The following is a 23,997-nucleotide window of genomic DNA, read 5'->3' on the forward strand; positions in this document are numbered from 1 at the left end:
AAACATCAAGGTGTACAAAGAAGATTATTAGATATAAATCCTAGAGCATTTTACACACCATGTGGATGTCATAACTTGAATTTAGTATTATGTGATACTGCTAACTCGTGTCCTAAAGCTATATCTTTTTTTGGAGTGATACAACGAATTTATACCTTATTTTCTTCTTCTACAAAACGATGGAAAATTTTACAAGATAATATATCCACATTAACTCTTAAACCCTTGTCACAAACACGTTGGGAAGGTCGTATTGAAAGTGTCAAAGCAATTAAAAACCAAGCTCCTAAAATAAGAGATGCTTTAGTTCAATTAGCGGAAACTAGTGAAGATCCTAAAATAAAGAGTGAAGCCACATGTTTAGCTACATATGAGATTGAAAATTTTGAATTTTTATTAGGCATGAATATTTGGTATGATATATTGTTTGCTGTTAACTCAGTTAGTAAGATTTTACAATCTGAAGACATGCATATTGATGTTGCTATAAATCAATTAAAAGGTCTTCTTTCTTATTTGAAAAGTTATAGGGAAAATGGATTCATGAATGCTTTGAATTCATCTAAAGAAATTGCAAATGAAATGGAAATAGAACCTATATTTCGTGAAAAACGTGTGATCCGTAGAAAAAAATATTTTGATGAAAATAATGATGATGAGATAACAAGATCAGCTGAAGAATCTTTTAGAATTGATTACTTTTTATATATAGTAGATCAAGCTATTTTTTCAATTCAAAATAGGTTTGAACAATTTACCGTATATGAAAATGTTTTTGGTTTTTTGTTTAATTTTAGAAAGTTAAAATCTTTGAATGAAGATGATTTGAAAAAGTGTTGTCTTAATCTTGAAAACTTTTTAAAGCATGGTGAATATTCTGATATTGATGGTATTGATCTGTTTTCAGAGTTAAAAATTTTAAAAGAATTTTTACAAACAGAAACTAGTACCCCTATTGATATTTTAAGTTTTATAAAAAAAACAGATTCTTTTCCAAATGCATGCATTGCATATAGGATATTATTAACAATACCTGTAACAGTTGCTTCTGCTGAAAGAAGTTTTTCGAAATTAAAGTTGATAAAATCTTATTTGCGATCAACTATGTCTCAAGAAAGATTAAATGGATTAGCTATATTATCGATTGAAAATAGTATTTTAATGGATCTTGAGTATAAAAGTTTAATTAGTAATTTTGCTTCTCAAAAAGCTAGGCGAATTATTTTTAAATAAAAATTTTAAAATATTTTTATACTTATTAAAAAAATTATTATTTAAATAATAATAAAAAAGGCCCCTTCTAATGAGTTCGCCTAAGGCCCCCAAATGTATTGGGCCGCCCCTGCCTGGGATGATGATAACAAAATTTGTGGACCAAATTTTGCCGATCACAGATGTGCTGTGTGATGTAACTACCTATGAAGTGTTTGAAAAATCCAACTTATTGATGGAAGATAAATGCTTCTATTTGTATGAATTTTGATGCAACTGAGCAACTCTACTAGGAAAGATACTTACCTCCTCAAGCCTAGCTTACACGGCCCATTCCAACTTCAAAATCTATATCTGATAGAATTTCCCCATCCCCAATCTCTGCATCTGTCAGTATAAGAGCCTTTTGAAGTTTTCTATGACAGAATACCTCAACCTCGGCCATGAAAATGGCAGTCACTGGGCGGTGATCTGAAAGTTTCAGCTCGGATCTTTGGTAACTCAACAACTTCACACCCTTTCCAAATGAAAGAATACGGTCACACCTGAGGAGAAATCAGTTACTATAGTCTTGAAGAACATGATCATTGGAATTCACAAACAGAAGCTGAAATTAACAATATTCCTAGTGCCCCATAAATGTTGAGATAGCATTTGAAGAAGCATGGGAGGAAATGGACTACAGTCAAAGAAAAATTATAGTGGTATCCATGAGATTCACTACTCAAAGCACAGTGTAAACTGAAAGGAAAGATAACATAACCTGGTATAGAAGTCAGAATTTTTTCTACAAGCAACTAACTCGAGTCAAAGCAGGAAAATCAATCATTGCCATATCATTTACGTGTCCTCTCTCCTTTATTTTAAAAAAATACATATTGTTAAATTAATTTAAAAACTAATCAACATATTTCTCCTGATATGAATCAGGCCTTCATGAGACCTACAACACGAGTTTCAAACTCTATAATTGTCGAATCATTAATTGGTGAAGTACAGGCATGGGCCCAAATCTACTGAACACCACTTTGTAAAAAATGTTATTATCAACCATCTGGATGGATGCATGAGTTTTAACTCAAGGTTTCTATCAACTTAAAAAAAAAGTCATCTCTTGACAATGATATTCTGACAGATCAAGATATACTTGCACAATTCATGTTTCACTACAAACAAATAATACAATAGTGCAAGATAAAACATAAATTAGTAATTGCTCAAGAATATGTGTACAATAGCCAGTATATATAATTTCAGTCGACATATCCAAAATGTTGTTTGGTATCCCAGTCTCGATCATATTTCAGCTGAGAATTTAACCAAAAACAAGCTGTTTCCAACAAATATACGCACTTTAATCAATTGGGAGGTTAAGAAACCACATGGAGTAAGGTTCAAACAATAAAGGGGAAAAAGAATTATATATAATATAGGATTGTTAAGAGCAGTGCCCAAAGAGGATAACTGTAATACCCAAAAAAAAAAAAAAAAAAAAAAAAAAAAGGTTAACGGGCCGGCCCGAAAAGACCGGACCCGTATCCCTCTTAAGATCGTGCCCTAGGCACGATCGTGGAGGAAACCCTTTTGAGAGGGTGCACGGGAGGGAGACGGCGGCGGCGTTAGAGGGGATCGCCGGAGGGAGCTGATCGCCGGAGGAGACGAGCGCCGGAGAGGATCCGGCCGGCCGCGGGGGAAGCTCCACAGCTTCCTTTCCTTCGGTGAAGACCATCCACAAACCGGGAGAAGAAAGAAGCCGAGCTCGATTCCTCCGATTCCTCGCCGGAAAGGCCGCCGGAACACCCATCGGACTGAGGTAAGCGTGGATCTTTCCCTTGCGTTTCATTTGCTAGGTTTTTCGGGGGGTGTTGTGGGGGTTTTTGGTCGGAGAATCGTCGGAGAAGAGCCCGAAACAGGGGTACCCTGTTTCGCCCTCTCTCCTCCGGATTTTGCCACCGCCGGCCGTCGGGATTGGCCGGGATCCATGGTACTTGGGCGTTGATCAAGTTTGTATGGAGTTTGGTGAGGGACTGAAGGCTTGGATGGAGATGGGGGATGGCGGATCCGAGGCTTTCTTCCTCGTGATCCCGCCCCTTCCTCCTCTTCCTCGCGTCGGATGACCATCGCCGGCGGCAATGGCGGTCGGGGGACTGTTGGGTTGCCGCCGGGTGGGGTGGGAAAGGCCGAGCCACCATCACGGTGGCCTTTCCGTGGAAGAAATGGAGGAAGGGGGAGGGGTCAGTGTCGGTTGGAAAGAAGAAGAAGAAGAAGAAGAAGAAGAAGAAAAAGAAGAAGAAGAGGAAGAGGAGACCCCTTCTCCTCTCTTTCTCTTGGCCGGCCACCATCGCCGACGACTGCAGCAGGGGTGGCCGGCGATGGTTCGGCCAATGGTGGCCGAGGGTGGGGAAGGTGAGGGCACAGCCCCCCTGGCTGTTGCCCTTGGAACAAAGAGGCGGAGGAAGAACCCTTCTCTCTCGTCCATCCTTTCTTTTGGTCTCTTCACCGGGACCGATTATCGTCGCGGCGTGGTTGCGGCTATGGCGGACGACGACATAGGCTGGTGGTACCAGGGTGGGAGTCGGGCCACCCCGACTGCCCTAGAATTGGAGAAATTGAGATGTTTGGGGATCTGGAGATGGACCCCATAGTAAATGTCAATTATGGTTTAGAATATTTAAATATTAAATGATTTAGTTTGTGATTTGCAATTGATGTTGTAGAGGAAGAGTCGGCGGAGCCAGAAGGTTTTGATCAGGGGACTCAGCACCCCAACGCGTAGGTTGTGATTCGGACCGTGTTGAGTCAGTCTACAATTTCGTAAGAATCCTTGTACGCCAATCCTACATGATATACATATTTTTGCACTATATATGTTTGATATGCTATGATCCAGACAAAGCAAAATAGTTTTATATTTAATTATATTTTGATCGTGTTGGCTTGTGGTTGGTAGTGTGATGGATGCTTGTATGTGTATAACTTATACCTGCATAATTGAATTTATGGATGTGGTGGTATGGACTAACACCGGTCGGTTTTGGTGTAATGGTAGCGCTTGATCCTGACAATTGGTATCAAAGCCAGGGGTCTCGAGTTCGAAACCCAGGCATCGCGTTGGGGGGGGGGAATGTTGGACATACTCGGCCGCTGTGCGGGCCATACCCGCGGGGTCCCTGAGCAGCACAGGGAGGGTCACTGTCAGCATGTCCTGCCGCCTGTCAACGGCGATGGCCTGGTTAGTAGGTGGGTCATACCGAGGGTCCCTGAACCCATGGCGAGGCCAGGTCGGAGTCCGGGGTTGGGTGAGGCCTTGGTCGGAGTCGACTCGTGGCGCTGTCTTTGGTGGGGTTTAAGGAAATAGAGTTGCGCCTTCACTAATACCGGTCGGTTTGGAATGGATGTGTGGATGTGAAATTGATTAAATGAACATTGACTTTGGGCCGTCTCGTTATTATGGGTTTGCCCGTCACAGGCTCTAAGTGTGACATTATTGTTTTGCCCTGTCACGGGCTGGAAACGTGACCGGGATTTGGCCCAAAGTCGGAAAGATAATTGATCCGGATCAAGTTAATATAGAATGGAAAGAAAAAGCATTGAAAACATTAATGAAGATTTATGAGCTATCGTATGCTATATCATTCTTGCGTGGTTGGACTTTCATTGATATTTGACGTGCATACTTATATTGATTATTTGAGCCTTTTGATAGTCAGTTTATGATTTCATGAAATGTGCATCGATTTATCGTGGTTTTCGAATTCATATTATTATTGTGTTGGTATGGATGTGTAGGAATTCTTACTGGGCTGTAAAGCTCACCCCCCTTTTTCTTCTTTTTCTTTATCAGAGTTGCAGAATGCTTAGATTTGGATGGGATGAGCGCAGCGTGCGAGTACCAGAGTCATTAGTTAGTTTATTTGTTTATCTTTCTTTGATGTCGATGAACATTTGAAGATATTGTAATTGAACTAATGTGTTTATTTGGGCATGTCGGATTGTCTATTTGAATTACTAATTAATTATGGATTTATTGGAATTTTTGTTAATCATAGGCCTTGCATGATCTTTAGGGCACTGCTCTAGGGCTCATGCGGCCGGTCGCGTTTCGGACCCGGGTGCTGGGTTCGGGGCGTGACAGAGTGGTATCAGAGCTTAAGGTTAAGATATCCTGAGGTTTAGGTTCAGGTGAGTGTGAGTGGGAAATTATGATAGAAAAACTATCAGAGCCTTGGTTTATAGTCACTTGAGATTGTAACATGAATGATATTATAACCTACGGCTTAAGACCACTAGGGACTGTAGGCTTAATGGCATTAGAGTTTGACGTTTAAGATCATTAGGGATTGTGACATAAATATATCATAGCTTAAGGTTATGATCAATTGGGACATGACAATTATATTTGGTGCTTAAGGTGTAAGATCACTGGGCATTGTGATAAAATGTATGCATCGGGTTTGGTTTTCGATGAGTGTGGAAGGAAAGTATAAATTATCTTTGATCATGATAAGAGAGGTTTGACCTAAGATAAGTGTAGGAAAATTAACAATGGCATCCCGGTTATACCATGTTCAGATATTATTTAAACGACTTGGAAGTTCAAACTTGATATGGGTTGTGATATGATCGTACTTTTGGTTTTGCTACTAATTATCAGAGTGTGATTTATACATACATCTTCCGTATCATTGGAGTGGGCTAAGAAAGATTTTTCGTAGTATTAGTGCAGAATATTTTCGAGGTTAAATCTGTATGGGGATTATATTTGGATTTGACATGTTTGAATATTGTAAATCGGCATATTTCTATTAGTGGATTAAATTCTTAAGGCCATATAGTATGCAAATTGGTGGAGTATTCTAATTAGTTGAATTTGTATATTTGGATTGGGCTACTAAATTTTTCTTATAATTGTTGGAGACCATTGGATGTGTTAACTTGAACTCAAGTCAAGGTTTATGACCTAACTAGAAATCTTTGTCATTGCAAAATACAAAATTGAGTAGAAATTTCGATTTTGAAATGCTTATGTGAGTTATCATGGGTAGCATTAATCATAGACATTAAGGATTTTGGTAAAGAAGGATTTGGTGGTTGATAGAGTTAATTCCTACTCATAGTGATATTGGCTCAACAGTTCTAACCCATTGAGTTTGAGGTAAATTCTGTTGGAAGGAAAATCAATGTAGATTTTCTAATTAAATTGCAAAGAGAATACAAGAATTACCCCCTTTAAATTAAACCTAGATATTTTGGATTCTAAAAAGGTTGTGGAGATCACATAGTGACCTTAAACTTGACTAAAGGATCGGGGGTTAGTTATGGTAAGTACACTCTATATAAATCGAGAACAAAAAGATCTAGAGGTTTTGCTCTAGTTCTACTTGGAAAATTTGAAATTTGGAGTTTCTTAGTCTCAATGCAAAGTGATACTTTAGTCAGAAATCATTTTGTGACTTTAGAGAATTAAATGAATTAAATCAGAGTGTGCAGCGGAAGTGTGATAGTTTGACTTATTTTGAAACTGGTTAAGATCATTAATATTTGATCTAAAAGGCATTATGATAAAATACTTGAGTTAGTTTCAAGAGAATGTTGTTGATTCTATGGATCTCTTATTTGTTGGAATGATGTGGGAGAAAGAAAAGAAAAATGATTGTAGAATATTAAGAGCATTTGATATTAAAGATTTCTTCTATTTCTGTCAAGCCAATTATGATCTGTATGTAGAATCAAGAGAAATTAATTTCTTTGGGATATAATTACGGCATTTTAATCCAAGGTTGGAAATTTGGAATTCTTTTGAAGGAGATCAAAAGAACTTAATACGTGTGGTAAACGTAAAGGATTAAGTTTTGAGATGCTGTGATTTTTGTATGTCAAAATCTTGTGAGTAGTTACTCCGAGAGGGAGACTATTTGAGATCTCAGGGACGATATGATGGATGTATATTTTTTTTTAGGTTTGAAACTTCAAGTAAGTTAATTTCGAGGACGAAATTTTTTTAAGGGGGAGAGTATGTAATACCCAAAAAAAAAAAAAAAAAAAGAGGTTAACGGGCCGGCCCGAAAAGACCGGACCCGTATCCCTCTTAAGATCGTGCCCTAGGCACGATCGTGGAGGAAACCCTTTTGAGAGGGTGCACGGGAGGGAGACGGCGGCGGCGTTAGAGGGGATCGCCGGAGGGAGCTGATCGCCGGAGGAGACGAGCGCCGGAGAGGATCCGGCCGGCCGCGGGGGAAGCTCCACAGCTTCCTTTCCTTCGGTGAAGACCATCCACAAACCGGGAGAAGAAAGAAGCCGAGCTCGATTCCTCCGATTCCTCGCCGGAAAGGCCGCCGGAACACCCATCGGACTGAGGTAAGCGTGGATCTTTCCCTTGCGTTTCATTTGCTAGGTTTTTCGGGTGGTGTTGTGGGGGTTTTTGGTCGGAGAATCGTCGGAGAAGAGCCCGAAACAGGGGTACCCTGTTTCGCCCTCTCTCCTCCGGATTTTGCCACCGCCGGCCGTCGGGATTGGCCGGGATCCATGGTACTTGGGCGTTGATCAAGTTTGTATGGAGTTTGGTGAGGGACTGAAGGCTTGGATGGAGATGGGGGATGGCGGATCCGAGGCTTTCTTCCTCGTGATCCCGCCCCTTCCTCCTCTTCCTCGCGTCGGATGACCATCGCCGGCGGCAATGGCGGTCGGGGGACTGTTGGGTTGCCGCCGGGTGGGGTGGGAAAGGCCGAGCCACCATCACGGTGGCCTTTCCGTGGAAGAAATGGAGGAAGGGGGAGGGGTCAGTGTCGGTTGGAAAGAAGAAGAAGAAGAAGAAGAAGAAGAAGAAAAACAAGAAGAAGAGGAAGAGGAGACCCCTTCTCCTCTCTTTCTCTTGGCCGGCCACCATCGCCGACGACTGCAGCAGGGGTGGCCGGCGATGGTTCGGCCAATGGTGGCCGAGGGTGGGGAAGGTGAGGGCACAGCCACCCTGGCTGTTGCCCTTGGAACAAAGAGGCGGAGGAAGAACCCTTCTCTCTCGTCCATCCTTTCTTTTGGTCTCTTCACCGGGACCGATTATCGTCGCGGCGTGGTTGCGGCTATGGCGGACGACGACATAGGCTGGTGGTACCAGGGTGGGAGTCGGGCCACCCCGACTGCCCTAGAATTGGAGGAATTGAGATGTTTGGGGATCTGGAGATGGACCCCATAGTAAATGTCAATTATGGTTTAGAATATTTAAATATTAAATGATTTAGTTTGTGATTTGCAATTGATGTTGTAGAGGAAGAGTCGGCGGAGCCAGAAGGTTTTGATCAGGGGACTCAGCACCCCAACGCGTAGGTTGTGATTCGGACCGTGTTGAGTCAGTCTACAATTTCGTAAGAATCCTTGTACGCCAATCCTACATGATATACATATTTTTGCACTATATATGTTTGATATGCTATGATCCAGACAAAGCAAAATAGTTTTATATTTAATTATATTTTGATCGTGTTGGCTTGTGGTTGGTAGTGTGATGGATGCTTGTATGTGTATAACTTATACCTGCATAATTGAATTTATGGATGTGGTGGTATGGACTAACACCGGTCGGTTTTGGTGTAATGGTAGCGCTTGATCCTGACAATTGGTATCAGAGCCAGGGGTCTCGAGTTCGAAACCCAGGCATCGCGTTGGGGGGGGGAATGTTGGACATACTCGGCCGCTGTGCGGGCCATACCCGCGGGGTCCCTGAGCAGCACAGGGAGGGTCACTGTCAGCATGTCCTGCCGCCTGTCAACGGCGATGGCCTGGTTAGTAGGTGGGTCATACCGAGGGTCCCTGAACCCATGGCGAGGCCAGGTCGGAGTCCGGGGTTGGGTGAGGCCTTGGTCGGAGTCGACTCGTGGCGCTGTCTTTGGTGGGGTTTAAGGAAATAGAGTTGCGCCTTCACTAATACCGGTCGGTTTGGAATGGATGTGTGGATGTGAAATTGATTAAATGAACATTGACTTTGGGCCGTCTCGTTATTATGGGTTTGCCCGTCACAGGCTCTAAGTGTGACACTATTGGTTTGCCCTGTCACGGGCTGGAAACGTGACCGGGATTTGGCCCAAAGTCGGAAAGATAATTGATCCGGATCAAGTTAATATAGAATGGAAAGAAAAAGCATTGAAAACATTAATGAAGATTTATGAGCTATCGTATGCTATATCATTCTTGCGTGGTTGGACTTTCATTGATATTTGACGTGCATACTTATATTGATTATTTGAGCCTTTTGATAGTCGGTTTATGATTTCATGAAATGTGCATCGATTTATCGTGGTTTTCGAATTCATATTATTATTGTGTTGGTATGGATGTGTAGGAATTCTTACTGGGCTGTAAAGCTCACCCCCCTTTTTCTTCTTTTTCTTTATCAGAGTTGCAGAATGCTTAGATTTGGATGGGATGAGCGCAGCGTGCGAGTACCAGAGTCATTAGTTAGTTTATTTGTTTATCTTTCTTTGATGTCGATGAACATTTGAAGATATTGTAATTGAACTAATGTGTTTATTTGGGCATGTCGGATTGTCTATTTGAATTACTAATTAATTATGGATTTATTGGAATTTTTGTTAATCATAGGCCTTGCATGATCTTTAGGGCACTGCTCTAGGGCTCATGCGGCCGGTCGCGTTTCGGACCCGGGTGCTGGGTTCGGGGCGTGACAATAACATAGGGAAGGCCACTTTAAATGAGCTGAGTACATGCACTACACAGACCTGGACTGAGAAAACCCAAATTAGGAGGAATTTCAGATTCAGGTTGAACAGTCAGAACAAACCAGAAGAAACAAAACAGGGACTTGAATGGAAGTAGCAACAACAAATCAAAAGATTCCATGTTGGTATACTTGGCCATGGATAAGAACCAATAGATAAGTTGCACGCAAAAAGCTGTCCTAGCATTCGTATGGTTTTATAATACAAGCACAACCTCACACGCGACCTCCTTAGAATCTGCAGTAAATGAATAAAATATCAATTAGGAGGAAACATTGTAAAACTCTATCTTAAAGGATTTCTACCTTTTAATTTAGTACTTTTCCTTAATGATCTCTTTTAATTACTAGGTATGTAATTTGTTTTAATAGTTTCAACTAAGTATGTAATTTCAAATGATGTGGTGCACTGAAAAAACAGAATACGTAAATTTCAAACAGGTTTATCAATTTTGTTACATGCAACAGTAGATAACCACCGTATATTTTTCCTTTATACATATAATACACATGAAGTAGTAGATATTTAATTTGACGAATCGTTTAATGATGAAGGCACGGACTAAGATTGGTTAATAAACCAGAGATGTAAGCAGAAAGCATCCCATTTTCTCTAATATATAGACCAAGAAAGGGTTAATCAATAATCATAAAATACTGCATATCCAAGTTTTCCAAATATACTAACTCCCACAATGATTAAAAAGCAAAGAAAAAGAGTAATGAAATTAAATATTGCATTTATTTAACAATTACTTCAGCTTCATACCATGCAGGAGTTCTCCTCCGACCCTTTTGATCTTCTCCAATATATTTCTCCGAATTAAACTCGTATTTGTAGGTAGGGGGAAAATTTATAACACCTTCTGACCACCCATCAAAAGCACGTCCTTTCTTTAGCTCTCGCTTTAGCTGCGACAGAATAATAAAGAGTTTTGGTAAAATCATTCTTCAAACTACTTTCAGTTACCCATCTATTTGTAATAGCACATTGCAGTTATGAATGATAATGCTAACCTGCACCATGAACTAACTTTATTAGAATCATATAACTAAATGGAAAAGTCTGTACTTTGTTAAAGACTTGGGATAAAAAGTAAACAGACCACATTCTAATTCATGAAGTAGCCGTACTTTCTCATAAACAAGTCAATGCAAAATATTCGAATATACACCTGTTATGGGTATGGCAAATTAATTTTTTTGGTTCTACTAAACCATAGAGCTCTTCTTTGGTGGTTTGTGAGATTGAGGGACTACACACTAACATCTTGGTCATCAAAAAAAAAAAAAGAGAAAAGGATAGGCTTCCTTAATTACTACATCTTTTCCAATTTTTCTATGGCAAGCCTGTTCTTGCTAAAAATTGGCTTGATGAAAATTAGAACACCAAGAAAAGGTTGGCATCAGTATTAGAAAAAGTTTCTGAATATGATGGATCACATTTTGATCCATAAACTCAAACCCCATGTGGCTGCATGGAATATGGTTTGCAGGTCAATATTAAGATAGCTTGTGGAGAAGGTTGAGAAAGAGCATATAATTCTAAAGAAAAAAGTTGAAAGTCTTCTAATCCTCCTAAAAGAAAGTCAAATTTGGTGGGAGCGTGAAGAGGTTATATGGACCTTCTGAAGTACACTTCATCATATCAAAGGCTTCTGTTTCAGTTATGGTAGTATTTAGTTCCTTTCCAACTCAAAAATATACAGCTAGGACTTAAAAATCATATAGGCACTTCAAAATATATTAAGCTACATATTATGCAATATTTTATCCATGAAATAATTTCTTTTAGTACTTTTTTTCTTATGTCATTATTTTTCACCTCCTATTTTCTCCTCTTCTTATTTCTTCTATTATCAACCCAAGATCCTGGAACCCTATCTCCATGGTTATATCAGTTTATCCAAAGGTAGTTCTTAGGCCCATTGTTTATACCGTTTCCATGGCTGAAGATGGTAGTGGTCCATGTAGGATGTGACTGCGGCTACAAGTGGCTTTAATCGTAAAAAAAAAGAGGTTCATAATATTTTGTTTTGGTCCACAATTTGGACTTGACTGGGCTTGAAAACTTTTGGGTAAATAAATAATTTGGATGTTCATAATAATCACATATATTTTGTAACAGAGAAAACAAAGAAAAGGTTACCTGATCCTTTTCAGCCAACCCAGACCAACCCTTTTTGGATATAAGTTCATGTGTTCTTTCATATGATAAGTCAATGCGATAATTTAGATCTCCAAGCCAGAAAATTCTTCTGCAAAATGTTAAGTAGTTAGAACAGACGCATACTTCAAGGAAGTTGGAGAAGCAGATAAGAAAAAATTAAATATATAGAAGGAAGATTTGAACAGATTCTCAGAAGATTTTAGACTGCATTAAAGACATATAAATCCTCATGCCCATGTGAATCTTTTCAAGGAGTGTCGCCTTCCACTAATGAAGCCCATACTTATGTATTTGTGGGACCTGTAGCACTTCTTTATTTTTTTTCTTCTTTTTCTAAATAAAGTGTATAGGACTATCGTACCAAATATGCAATTCATTAAATGAATGTTCTTCAGAAAATGCACAATGTTCTAAAATTTCAATATCTAGGACAGCAATTGTCATAAATACCACTTTCATTCAATGTCACAAACATAGTTGAAGTTTGGTGGACATAAATAAAGGACTAAATCAAGGTGGATAAAACAAGAGTGATAGCAGAGTATTGTTAGAAACATTAACTTCATATCCAAGATAACATGGCAAATCTCCATGTAACCATCATGGTTTGCAGCAAGGTCCGCAATCTCAGTCCCGGACCTTGCTACAAACCATGTACCAAAATAGCTCTATAACCATTTTTCTCAATCTTTATCTTGGTATGCCTCGGTATGGGCCGGTACGCACCACGGTAGGCATCGGTACACCTCAGCATGGAGTGGTACATCTCGGTACTGAGCCGTACGGGGTTTGTACAGACTTAAAGTTAAATTTTGTACTGATTTTCTCCCTATACAATACGGTATGAAGCGGTACAGCAAATCATGGTTTGCAGTATTGATTCGATTCTTGTAAAAGAACCATGCTGATACAATGCTAATTCAAGTAAGTTCCTAGTACCGACAAGTATTGGTTGTCGACCATTACATTACGATATGCTCTGGAAGGGATGGTATGATTTGGTGTGACAAACTATAATAACAATGAAGACATGCATGCTTTTAACTTTTGGGGGGGAGGGGGGGGGGACTTTTGGTGGAGGAGGGGGGATGGAAGAGAGGACATGCTAGTTGGATGCATATGTACCAAAATAAGGCAAATTACTTAAATTGTGCTAGGTTAACTGGACTAGGTAGGAAACAGACAACCAGATTTTCTAGAGTAGCATCACAATGACAGAAGGTCATATCCTGATGTTAAAAGGGAGGGAAAAATCCAAAAGAAGTAGCAACTAGAAGCTTTGACTCAACAAGTCAAACAATAAAGAAATCTCATAAAGAAAAGCCGATGGAGCAACACCATCACCAAGACAAAAGCCAGAGTCTTATACTTAGATGCATCTAGCCAAAAGGTCAAGGAAAACTATCATTTAGAATAGATGTTTTATATTAGAGGAATGGAAGCAACTTTGGATGAACATGATCTGAACAGTATGTGGACTTGTCAGATGTCACATTAATCACCTAACAAGATCAAATAGAAATAAAAAAGTTGCCTCACTTAAATACGACAAGAATGAATGTTACATTAGGAAAGTTTAATTCATATTGGATATTGGAAAGTAGTGGCTTTATTTGATTTCATCAATTATATGGCTGGTAAACAGTAAAAGAGGACAGCAATATAGAGAAGCATTAGGGATTCAAAAAGCAATTAATAAAATTAAACTCCAAAATTTCAAATCATCATGAAGCTACATATTTTGAGCTCATATCAGTGAATGAAGCCTCAAATATAAAACTATTGGTAACTGGGCGCATGTAATGCATGCTGGAGGGAAGAAAGAAGAGACTGTTAGGGATCAAATCAAAGAGTCCAATCTAGATGAGAGTCAAATTAGTAAAAAGGATGGAGTCCAATCTGTTAATGTGTTTTATGATAGGGTCTGATTTGATTAGGAAAGAAGAAAGAGAGCGTGTGGTAGCAAACTTGAGCTAGAAAGTTAATGCAATTATCTTTTAAGATTAATAAAAGGGTATTTTCGGTATAAAAAGTGAGACGGAATCAAGAAGGAATATTCTCTAATTTCAAAACTCTTGTTCTTATATATAGTAAAAATAAGGTAAACATCTAAAAGTCTATTAAAACTAGTAAGTGCTGCAATTACACCAGAAAGGATTGCACGTCAGAATTTAAACTTCTTTCGAGGTACACAGAGCAACATAATGTTTAGCCCTAATTTAATTAGTAAATAGCTTCAAATATACAGATGGTTATTAAAAAAAAGAGAAATAAACTTCGTCAACATCCTTGGTGACATATCTACTGAAGAAGTGCAATGCACAAGTTGGTGGACTTGATGATACAGGTTGAGATCCCATTACATATGAACGTTCAGACATTCACACTATAAAGTATAAACCTAATCTAATCCAGTCATTTCAGTGCATATACAATTAGTGATTTGTTACTCTATTCTCAAGAAACTTTATACTCCATAATAATGAATGCTTCCTTTCTGCTTGGTTTTGGAAAGTTTTATCAGCACAAAGACTTCATTGTTCACTTTTTTTTTGTTCAAACATGCATTCCAGCTAAAAATTTGTTGAACGTTCTCAATAATATAATTCTAACCTGAGAAAATCATCTTGTTTATGGATGTGTAAGTTCCGTTCCAGTCCACCTTACTAACTATGAAAATTTTGAGAAACACAGTGGGACGAGGCCACGACCAAGGCTTAAACCATAGATTCCTCCCAAGTGGAGTGGCATGCCAACTAGATAGGCAAAGACTAGTTTATTAATTATATATATATAATTATATATTTATATAATTATATATATATATATATTATTCAAGATATTTTTGTCTCTAAAAGATAATTTCCAGAATTTGAAAGTTATTTTGGCCATTTTGTGTTATGCTGTAAAAAAACAACAAAAGGGGTTTTACAAAAGAGTATTTTAAGCATTTGAAGAGTATTATGTCTGCAATTAGTTTATTTCCAACAAGAGGTTTTATCTGCTGCAATCTTTGTTTATTATTACATTATCTTGCACATGAAATTTTGGATTAGTCATACTAATTTATGTTAAAAACTTCACCCGAAGATTGGGTAGATCAATAGCTGAAATCAATTTCATGAGCCCCAGCCAAAAGCACAGGAGAATTATAGCTACTATTACCAATCCACCACATAGTCAATGGAGAACACTAGTTGCATTATGAGTCAGTGCATGGATCAAACAAAGTCTTCAAAAAAGCAAGATCCTCATGCAGGGCCCAAGCATCTATGAGTTTGCAGGATAGTAGGTTGGTTTTCATTTCCTTGATAAAGAAAAGAGTGATGTGCACTGAAGAAGATTAAGTCAGAAACAAATGGGCAGTTTTCCATGTCTTCTGATATTACATTATATATTTGTAGAAGTATTTGAATTAATCATGACAAGATATCAAGGATAGAGCCTATGCAGATTCTTTGCTTTCATGCTTACTAAGTACTATGCATCATATAATAATCATCTTGTATAAATTATGTGAAATTCAAGATTTTTCGACATTCTTTTTCCTTGAAAAGACTAGTATTTTTGAACATATCTAAGTATTGAACAAAAGTATGGTAAAATAATATATTCTTGATTTCTTCTTGCTAATTCACAAAAGTGACCATTTTAATTAACCACTTGATGGTGCATAGAACAATCCTACAAATACAATAACAACAAAAAGGAGGAAAAATTTTTGTCTAGATGCCACTAAACAAGACAGATTCTACTTACTCATGATCATGGATTTTTTTGGGAACTCCAACAGTGGCAACTGTACTAAATCGTGTTCTACGATGAATTTCTTGCACATCTGTATTCCTTCTAAGTTCATTTCCGCCCTTTTCACCTGATGATAGGTGCGTACAGACAAAGCAAAACAGAGTCTGGTATATAGACATGCTGACTGAGATTGAACCCTGGATCATATTTGAAAGTTGTCAATATGCTTCTAAATCAGAACAATGTTCACCTACTGAGATTCTGCATGCACTTGCATGAAGGAAATGGCATACCCATAGGCTTAAGAAGTCAAAATATTGAGGCTGCAAAACTTAACAAGCAAGAAACTTAAATTCGATAAGGACTTAACAAAAAATTTGATCATAAAAATGGAAAGAGGGAGAGAAAAGTCAAAACAAGGGTAATACGGGGACAAATGGACACTTTATTAAATCTTGCATGGCATATTATATACTAAGCTTCGGATCAAGATAAAATCTACTGATAGAAACATATATTTACAACCAGAAGCAGCTTCTACTTGTCCTAGAGGTTCTAGCAACACGTGTGTGAAAAAATCATTTACCACATCTTGTCTTCTCTCATCAAGTGGTCATTGCAGCAGTATACCTTTAATATGATTGATCATGCACGTTTGATTTATAATTAGATCAATGATACCTCAATGGAACAGCTTTGTCCTATAAATGGTAAAGCTACTTCCAAACCTACTCCATAGCCTCTTAAGTGCCTTATCTGTCCAATCATCCTGTAACACAAATCCTTGTACAGGATCTATTAGTCAATACCCTCTCTGCATTCATTGTGAAAATAAAATGCATATCTTTGGGTAAATCCGGAGGATGATCACTAACTCATTCCACTATGTAGCCTACAGAAATGCTAATTGTGCAGATTATCTTACTGGGTGGGCTACTACCTGTTTTGCACCTTCCTCACAGATTCGCTCACCTTGGATGAGGAAAAAAACAAGAAATTACCTATGTTTCAACATCAAGAGCAGGTATCATTTTCACTATTATTGTGTGCATCAATATTTTCCCTTTGAGAAATTATGCATAACAACATTGATTGACATTCTGTCAGAATATCTATCTTGCTAAGCCATCGCCTCCAAACATCTAATTTACTTTTTCACTTCTTTACAGAGACTCTTAATGACTTGGAGTTCTATTTTATAAGCAATTTATCCGCCATTAGTTTGAAGGGTTGAGAAGTTAGATGGACTTTACATTTTATGAATCATTGGAAAAGAGGGTCATATCCCAAAGTTATGCATATTTTCAATGTTACAGCCCATATAGCAAATTGTATTGTTTTATATAGTGAATTATGACCTGTGAAACATAAAAGTTTGGACCTCCAAAACATTCAACATGATGGAGTGCAACACTGATAATATGTTGGTTATAAAAGTGGTCATAACAAGACATCCATATACAAGCTTGTCTTCAATCCTAACTCAAAATTAAAGAATCTCTAAGGATTGCATAGTACCAAAAACTGCTACAGCATAAACATCACCAAATGGTTCTCAGGCTACACACAATATGCATGTTGATCCAACTCACTAGCTAGATGTTTAATAGAGTTGTGAGCGAAGGAGATGTCCCTTAAATATTACTCTTTAGCATCATGCAGAAAACCTGCTACCAACTTGTATGACATTATTATAATATGATCAGCCAATTCAGCAAGATACCACTATTTCATTTATTTTGCAAGGTTTCATTTTATTCTCCATTAATCACCATATGTAGATTTCTTTCCCAGTTATTCACATCACCCCAGGAAATAGTTCAAATTGGAAATAAAATATAAGACTTAGAAAACTATATGACATGAACCAGGTGAGATGTCAATATGATAGCTGGTAGGAGCACAAAATCAGGGATGTATCTTTCCATATTTAGAGAGATAATGATAGCACAAAATCAGGGATATATCTTCCCATATTTAGAGAGATATGATAGCTGGTAGGAGCACAAAATTAGGGATGTATCTCTGTACAGTTTTCTATTTAATGAAAGACACTCTCACATTGAGAGACATTCAGCAAAATTGTCATGGTATCAGAGCCATTTGTGCTCTCGGAGTTTTCTGGTTTTCTTGGCTTTCTTTGGTGTTTAGTCCTAGATTCTAGGGCTCTTGGGTTTCGGCTTTCTCTGCAGCGTGTTTTCTAGATTTCTGGATCTGCTGCAATGTGTTTTCTGGTGCTCTTGGTCTTTCGGGTTTTTTGGTTTTTTTGGTGCTATGATATTCGAAAATTCTTGTGTTATTCCTATGCTGCTGTGTTGTGCATTGACGGCATTCTTTCACCTTGTCTGCAAGCAATTCTGATGCTTTCAGTGTCCGATTCACTGGTAAGAACTATTCTACCTGGGAATTTCAGTTTCAAATATTTGTCACAGGGAAGGAATTGTGGGGTCATATAGATGGAAATGATCCAGCCCCTACGGATCCTACGAAGTTGGCTTAATGGAAGGTCAAAGATGCTCGGGTGATGACCTAGATATTAGGGTCTGTTGACCCTCTTATTGTTCTTAATCTGAGGCCATATAAGACTACCAAAACCATGTGGGATTATTTGAAAAAGGTTTACAATCTGGACAACACAGCAAGATGATTTCAGTTGGAGTATGAAATTGCTAGTTACTCTCAGGGCAATCTCTCCATCCAGGACTACTTTTATGGCTTTCAAAACTTATGGGCAGAATTTTCTGACATTGTATATGCTAAGGTACCCGCCGAATCTCTCTCTACTATTCAGGTAGTTCACGAGCAAAGCAAGAGATATCATTTTTTGATGAAGTTGCAACCTGAATTTGGGGTTACTCGCTCCAATTTGATGAATCGTGACCCTCCTCCATCCTAAGATGTTTGTTTTGGAGAATTACTTCGTGAAGAACAGTGTATTCTCACACAGGCTACTTTCGAGCAAAAGAGGATGTCATCTAATGCTGTTACAGTTGCTTATGCCGCTCAAAGAAAGGGGAAGAGTAGGGATATGCGCAAGGTGCAGTGCTACAGCTGCAAAGAATACGGACACATTGCTATCAATTGTGGAAAAAGATTCTGCAACTACTGTAAACAGCAAGGTCACATCATCAAGGAGTGCCCCACTCGCCCTCAAAACCCCCAAGCCAATGCTTTTCAGGTTGCAGTTAGCACTTCTCCAAATGGTCAATCTTCGGCAGGGACTAGCAATCAGTTTACTCTTGCAGTGCCTACCAGCACTTCTACGGTTGCTGGACCAGTTGTTCTTACTCTTGAAATGGTGCGGCAGATAATTGTTTCGGCCTTTTCAGCCTTAGGGCTGCAAGGTAAAGGTACTACACCACCTCAACCTTGGTTTGTTGATTCTGGTGCATCAAATCATATGACAAGTTCATCTGATATGCTTAGAAATGTTTGTCCGCATCATGGTTCATCACATATTCAGATTGCTAATGAAAGTAATTTACCTATTACTACTGTTGGGGATATTACTTCATCTTTCAAGAATGTTTTTGTATCGCCCGGACTTTCTAGTCTTATTTTGGTTGGTCAATTGGTGGATAACAACTGTGATGTCCATTTTTCTCATGATGGTTGTCTTGTGCAGGATCAGGTGTCGGGGACGATAATCGCGAAGGGGCCTAAAGTTGGAAGATTGTTTCCACTGCACTTTTTCATTCCTAGTTTCATATCTTTGGCTTGCATTGTTAAAAATAAGAGTCAAGTAGGGCATAAATGTTTGGGCTATCCAAATTCTATTGTTTTATCCCATTTGTTGAACTCTGGTTTGTTGGGCAATACATATCAATTTTCTTCTCATAGCCTTTCCTTTGATTGTTCTACAAGTAAATTAGGAAAGAATAAGACTTCCTTTTTCTTCTCTTGATAATCGTGTAGAAAGGTGTTTTGATATTATTCATAGTGATGTTTGAGGCATTACACCTATTATTTCTCATGCTCACTATAAGTACTTTGTGACATTCATTGATGATTACAATCGATTTGCCTGGGTGTATATTTAACGTTCCAAATTTGAAGTTTTCTCTGTTTTCCAGGCCTTTCTGGCATATGTTGAGACTCAATTTTCTACTAGTATTAAAGTATTGAGATCTGATTCTGGTGAAAAATATATGTCTCACGAGTTCCATAATTTTCAGCATCAGAAAGGTATTGTCTCACAACGCTCATACCCTTATACGCCACAACAAAATGGCATGGCTGAACGGAAGAACCGTCATCTTTTGGATGCCGTTCGAACTTTATTACTTGAGTCTTATGTTCCATCTAAATTCTGGGTTGAGGCTTTATTTATTGTAGTTTATTTAATTAATAGATTGCCATCTCAGGTGTTAAACTTCGACTCTCCATATTATCGTCTTTACCGTCAGCATTCTAGATATCATGATTTGCATACTTTTGGTTGTGTTTGCTTTATGCATTTGCCTTCTCATAAAGGCCACAAACTTTCTGCTCAATCTGTTAAATGCGCCTTTATGGGTTATAGTGTTTCTCAAAAAGATTTTGTTTACTATGATCCATACTCTAACAGAATTCGTGTTTACTATGTTGTCTTCTTTGAGACTCGGTACTTTTCTATTCATGTTGAGTCATCTTCTGCAGTTTTTGTTCTTCCTAGTTTTAATGACTTGACCCCTCCTCCTGAGCGGTTCAAGCCTAGATTTGTGTATAAACGACGTCGACCGATTTTGCCCCTTTTCGAGACTGATCCGCCACCTGAGCCTGCTCAGGCTGCTCCTCGACGATCTACCAGAGTCTCTCATCCTCCTGATCGATATGGTTTTCCTCACACATCTCTCAATGCTACTCTATCCACTATTTCGGTTCCATCATGTTACTCACAGGCTGTGAAGCATGAGTGTTGGCTGAAGACAATGCAAGAGGAACTTCGGGCTCTTCAAGAAAATCATACATAGGACATTGTTCTTTGTCCCTCTATCGTTACGCCCACGGTTAAGCTTTGTTCAGATGGGACTCTAGATTGCTATAAGGCACAGTTGGTTGCTCTTGGTAACAGGCAGAAGCATGGGGTGGACTATAAGGAGACATTTGCTCCAATGGCGAAAATGACCACGGTGCATATAGTTATTGCCATTGCTGCTTCATAGGGCTAACCACTACATCAAATGGACGTCAAAAACACTTTTCTCCATGGTGATCTCAAGAAGGATATTTACATGACACCTCCACCTAGTTTGCTCTCCACATCTACTTCCGACGTCTGTAAGTTGAAGAGGTCTTTGTATGGCTTGAAACAGGCTCCCCGGGAGTGGTTTGAAATTTCCGATCAACCTTGCTTCGCTTCTTTTTTGTGCAGAGTCACTATGACTCCTTGTTTCTTTGCAAGACATCCCCTGGTATTGTTCTCCTCCTTGTTTATGTAAATGACATTTTGATTACAAGGACGGATTCCTTGTTGATTACCCGCCTTCAGCAGCATCTCTTGGACTCTTTTTACATGAAGGACCTTGGTCCTCTTGTGTACTTCTTGAAATTGGAGGTTCATACTGATCCTTCTAGTGTGTTCTTGCATCAATACAAATATACGCAAGATTTGATTGCTTTGGCTGGTCTTTAGGACTCTTCCTCTGTGGACACTCCTCCGAAAATAAATGTTAAGTATCGTCGTGAGGAGGGCGATCTTCTTCCTAATCCTACTCGATTTCGCCAGTTAGTTGGCAGCATGAATTATCTGACTATACATGGCCAGATACCTCTTTTGTTGTCCAGCAAGTCAGCCAGTTTACGCAATCCCCACAGTATCTACATTCGGCAGCTATTCGTCGTATTATTGGGTATCTTTGAGACTCTCCTAACCGTGGATTGTTCTTTTCTGCTGTTTCTCCTATTCGTCTTGTTGCTTTTAGTGATTCTGATTGAGCAGAATGTCCCGATACTCATCGCTCTATCACGGGTTGGTGTATGTTTCTTGGAGATTCCTTATTATCTTGGAAGAGTAAGAAGCAGGATCGTATTTCCAAATCTTCGATTGAGTCAAAGTATCGTGCCATATCTGTTGCTTGATCCGAAATTGAATAGCTTCGTGGGCTCCTGACTAAGCTTGGATTTCCTCAGTCTGATCCCACTCCTCTCCATGCCGATAACATGAGTGCCATTCAGATTGCTACTAATCTTGTTTTACATAAGCGTACCAAGCACATCAAAGTGGATTATCATTCTATTCGGAAAGCTGTGGATACTCATGTCATTTCTCTTCCGCATGTTTTCACTGACCTTCAGATTGTTGATGTGTTTACCAAAGCTATGATCCGGTAGCGTCATCTGTTTCTGGTTGGCAAATTGATACTTCTTGATCAACCAGCATCAATTTGAGGGGGGATGTCAATATGATAGTTGGTAGAAGCACAAAATCAAGGATGTATCTTTCCATATTTTGAGAGATATAGCACAAAATCATGGATGTATCTTTCCATATTTAGAAAGATATGAAAGCACAAAATCAGAAATGTATCTTCCCATATTAGAAAGATATGATAGCTGGTAGGAGCACAAAATCGGGGATATATCTCTGTACAGTTTTCTATTTAATGAAGGGCACTCTAGCATTAAGAGACATTCAGCAAAATTGTCATGAGACTAAAATGAAAAACTAGAGTATTCATTACAAGTAATAGCTGCAAAAGAAAGAATCCGACTTTGTCATTACTGCATTTATGGGGGAAATTATAGAACTGTTGTAGGCTGCATAACAAAATGGAGAGATACTTGAAAACTATAAGGATGATGGCAAAAACCTTCAAGCTGTGAAGAAGGAAATCTTACCTTGTTGCCTATGTAACCCATGACACCAACACCAACAGTAGATACCTTCAAGTTCAGGATGTGCTTCCTCAGGCTTCGTCGGACCCATATTGAAAGGAAAATCCCAACCATTTGCTTACTTACGATCCTTACAAAAGGTGCTCTTTTCTTTCTGGGTCTAATGATATTCAAGTTAAATTCAGGAATCGGACCAATCTCCGGCAGATCCTTGTAGTGTACTGACTTGAAAGAATTGTATGTTCTAAAAGACTTTACTGATCCGAAAGAATTTGAACTATCTAGAACACGTGTAGCTAACAACTCCAATGGTTGTTCTGGCCAGATCAACCCAATCCTCTCTGAGCTGCTAAGTGTTTTGATTAGCTTCTTTTGCTGGGTTGCTGATGTTTCTGAATTCACATCATAGTCTAATGAAGTGAAATGATGGCATCGGTCTAGCCTCTTCATTGTAGACTTATGCTGGTCAGGTTCCTGTGGTACGGATGCATCTGCACTAGGACTGCAACTGGAAGATAGAGTGCATTTCGAATCATCTATGCTTGATGGGCATTCATCGCTGTCCATATGAAAACTGGATTGTTGTTCATCATCATCAGTGTCACTATCCATATCAGGAAGTAGTTCATCCATAGTGACAGCAGTATCTCCTGATGGCTTGAACCTTGATGGAGAAGGAGGATCACTGTAACATTTATAGTTTGGTTTTACTGTTTGAATCCTATTCAGTGTCTCATGTATAAGATGTTCCCATCTTGAAACTGGGCGGCTGCCCTGGGGACCGAAGATGTTTCCTGCATTTAACGGAACAATCTCCTGAAAACTGCAAAAAGAGCATGTATGCAATTTCTTATGAACACCTTTAATCATAGCAACTGCAGAAAACAGAAAATACTGTAAAATTAGAATACCAACAACATAGGATGTACTTAAAAAGAGAAATCAAAACATAAAATAAAGAATAATATAATATAATAAAACTTAATGCCTTACAAAAATAATAAGTAGTACAAATATAACCTGCATTATTGCTTCTTCAAACATAAGAGCACCCTAAATAACCTGCATTATTGCTTATCAGGAGGTTTAATGTGAGGAAGGCCTTGAGTATTTCTTGATTTGTCAAATAAAGTAGAAAATTACAGAAACAATAAACATTCAAGCAAAAAAAATTATAATAAAAGAAGATGGGACATATCATGTGAATAAGCATTAATACACCTCCAATATATTACTTATATACCTGAATACATCTTACATGTAAAAAATGATATACAATCTACACACCACATCAGTAATGAACCCGGTCCTCTGGAAGCTAAAG

At 38.7% G+C, this 23,997-nt stretch overlaps 1 protein-coding gene across 6 annotated transcripts in view; it reads right to left on the reverse strand.

Moving 5' to 3' along the window:
• Window positions 1-23,997, reverse strand: part of LOC103709762 (type IV inositol polyphosphate 5-phosphatase 3) — a 34,816-nt gene that overhangs the window by 3,324 nt on the left and 7,495 nt on the right. For 3 of the 6 annotated variants that reach the window (XM_008795258.4, XM_008795259.4, XM_008795257.4), the window contains 5 exons: window positions 22,677-23,496; window positions 15,870-16,054; window positions 12,090-12,198; window positions 10,710-10,852; window positions 1,519-1,757 (listed from right to left, as the gene is read on the reverse strand). In XM_008795258.4, the coding sequence (XP_008793480.2) occupies window positions 1,529-1,757; window positions 10,710-10,852; window positions 12,090-12,198; window positions 15,870-16,054; window positions 22,677-23,496 (1,486 nt within the window). In that variant the 3' untranslated portion in view covers window positions 1,519-1,528. Of the gene's footprint in view, window positions 1-1,346; window positions 1,758-10,709; window positions 10,853-12,089; window positions 12,199-15,869; window positions 16,055-22,676; window positions 23,549-23,997 lie in introns of all 6 variants that reach the window. The other 3 variants (XR_005513010.1, XM_026805700.2, XM_026805699.2) reach the window with 3 other exon arrangements.

Source organism: Phoenix dactylifera, chromosome 8 (assembly GCF_009389715.1).
Source record: "Phoenix dactylifera cultivar Barhee BC4 chromosome 8, palm_55x_up_171113_PBpolish2nd_filt_p, whole genome shotgun sequence".
NCBI classification, from domain to species: domain Eukaryota; kingdom Viridiplantae; phylum Streptophyta; class Magnoliopsida; order Arecales; family Arecaceae; genus Phoenix; species Phoenix dactylifera.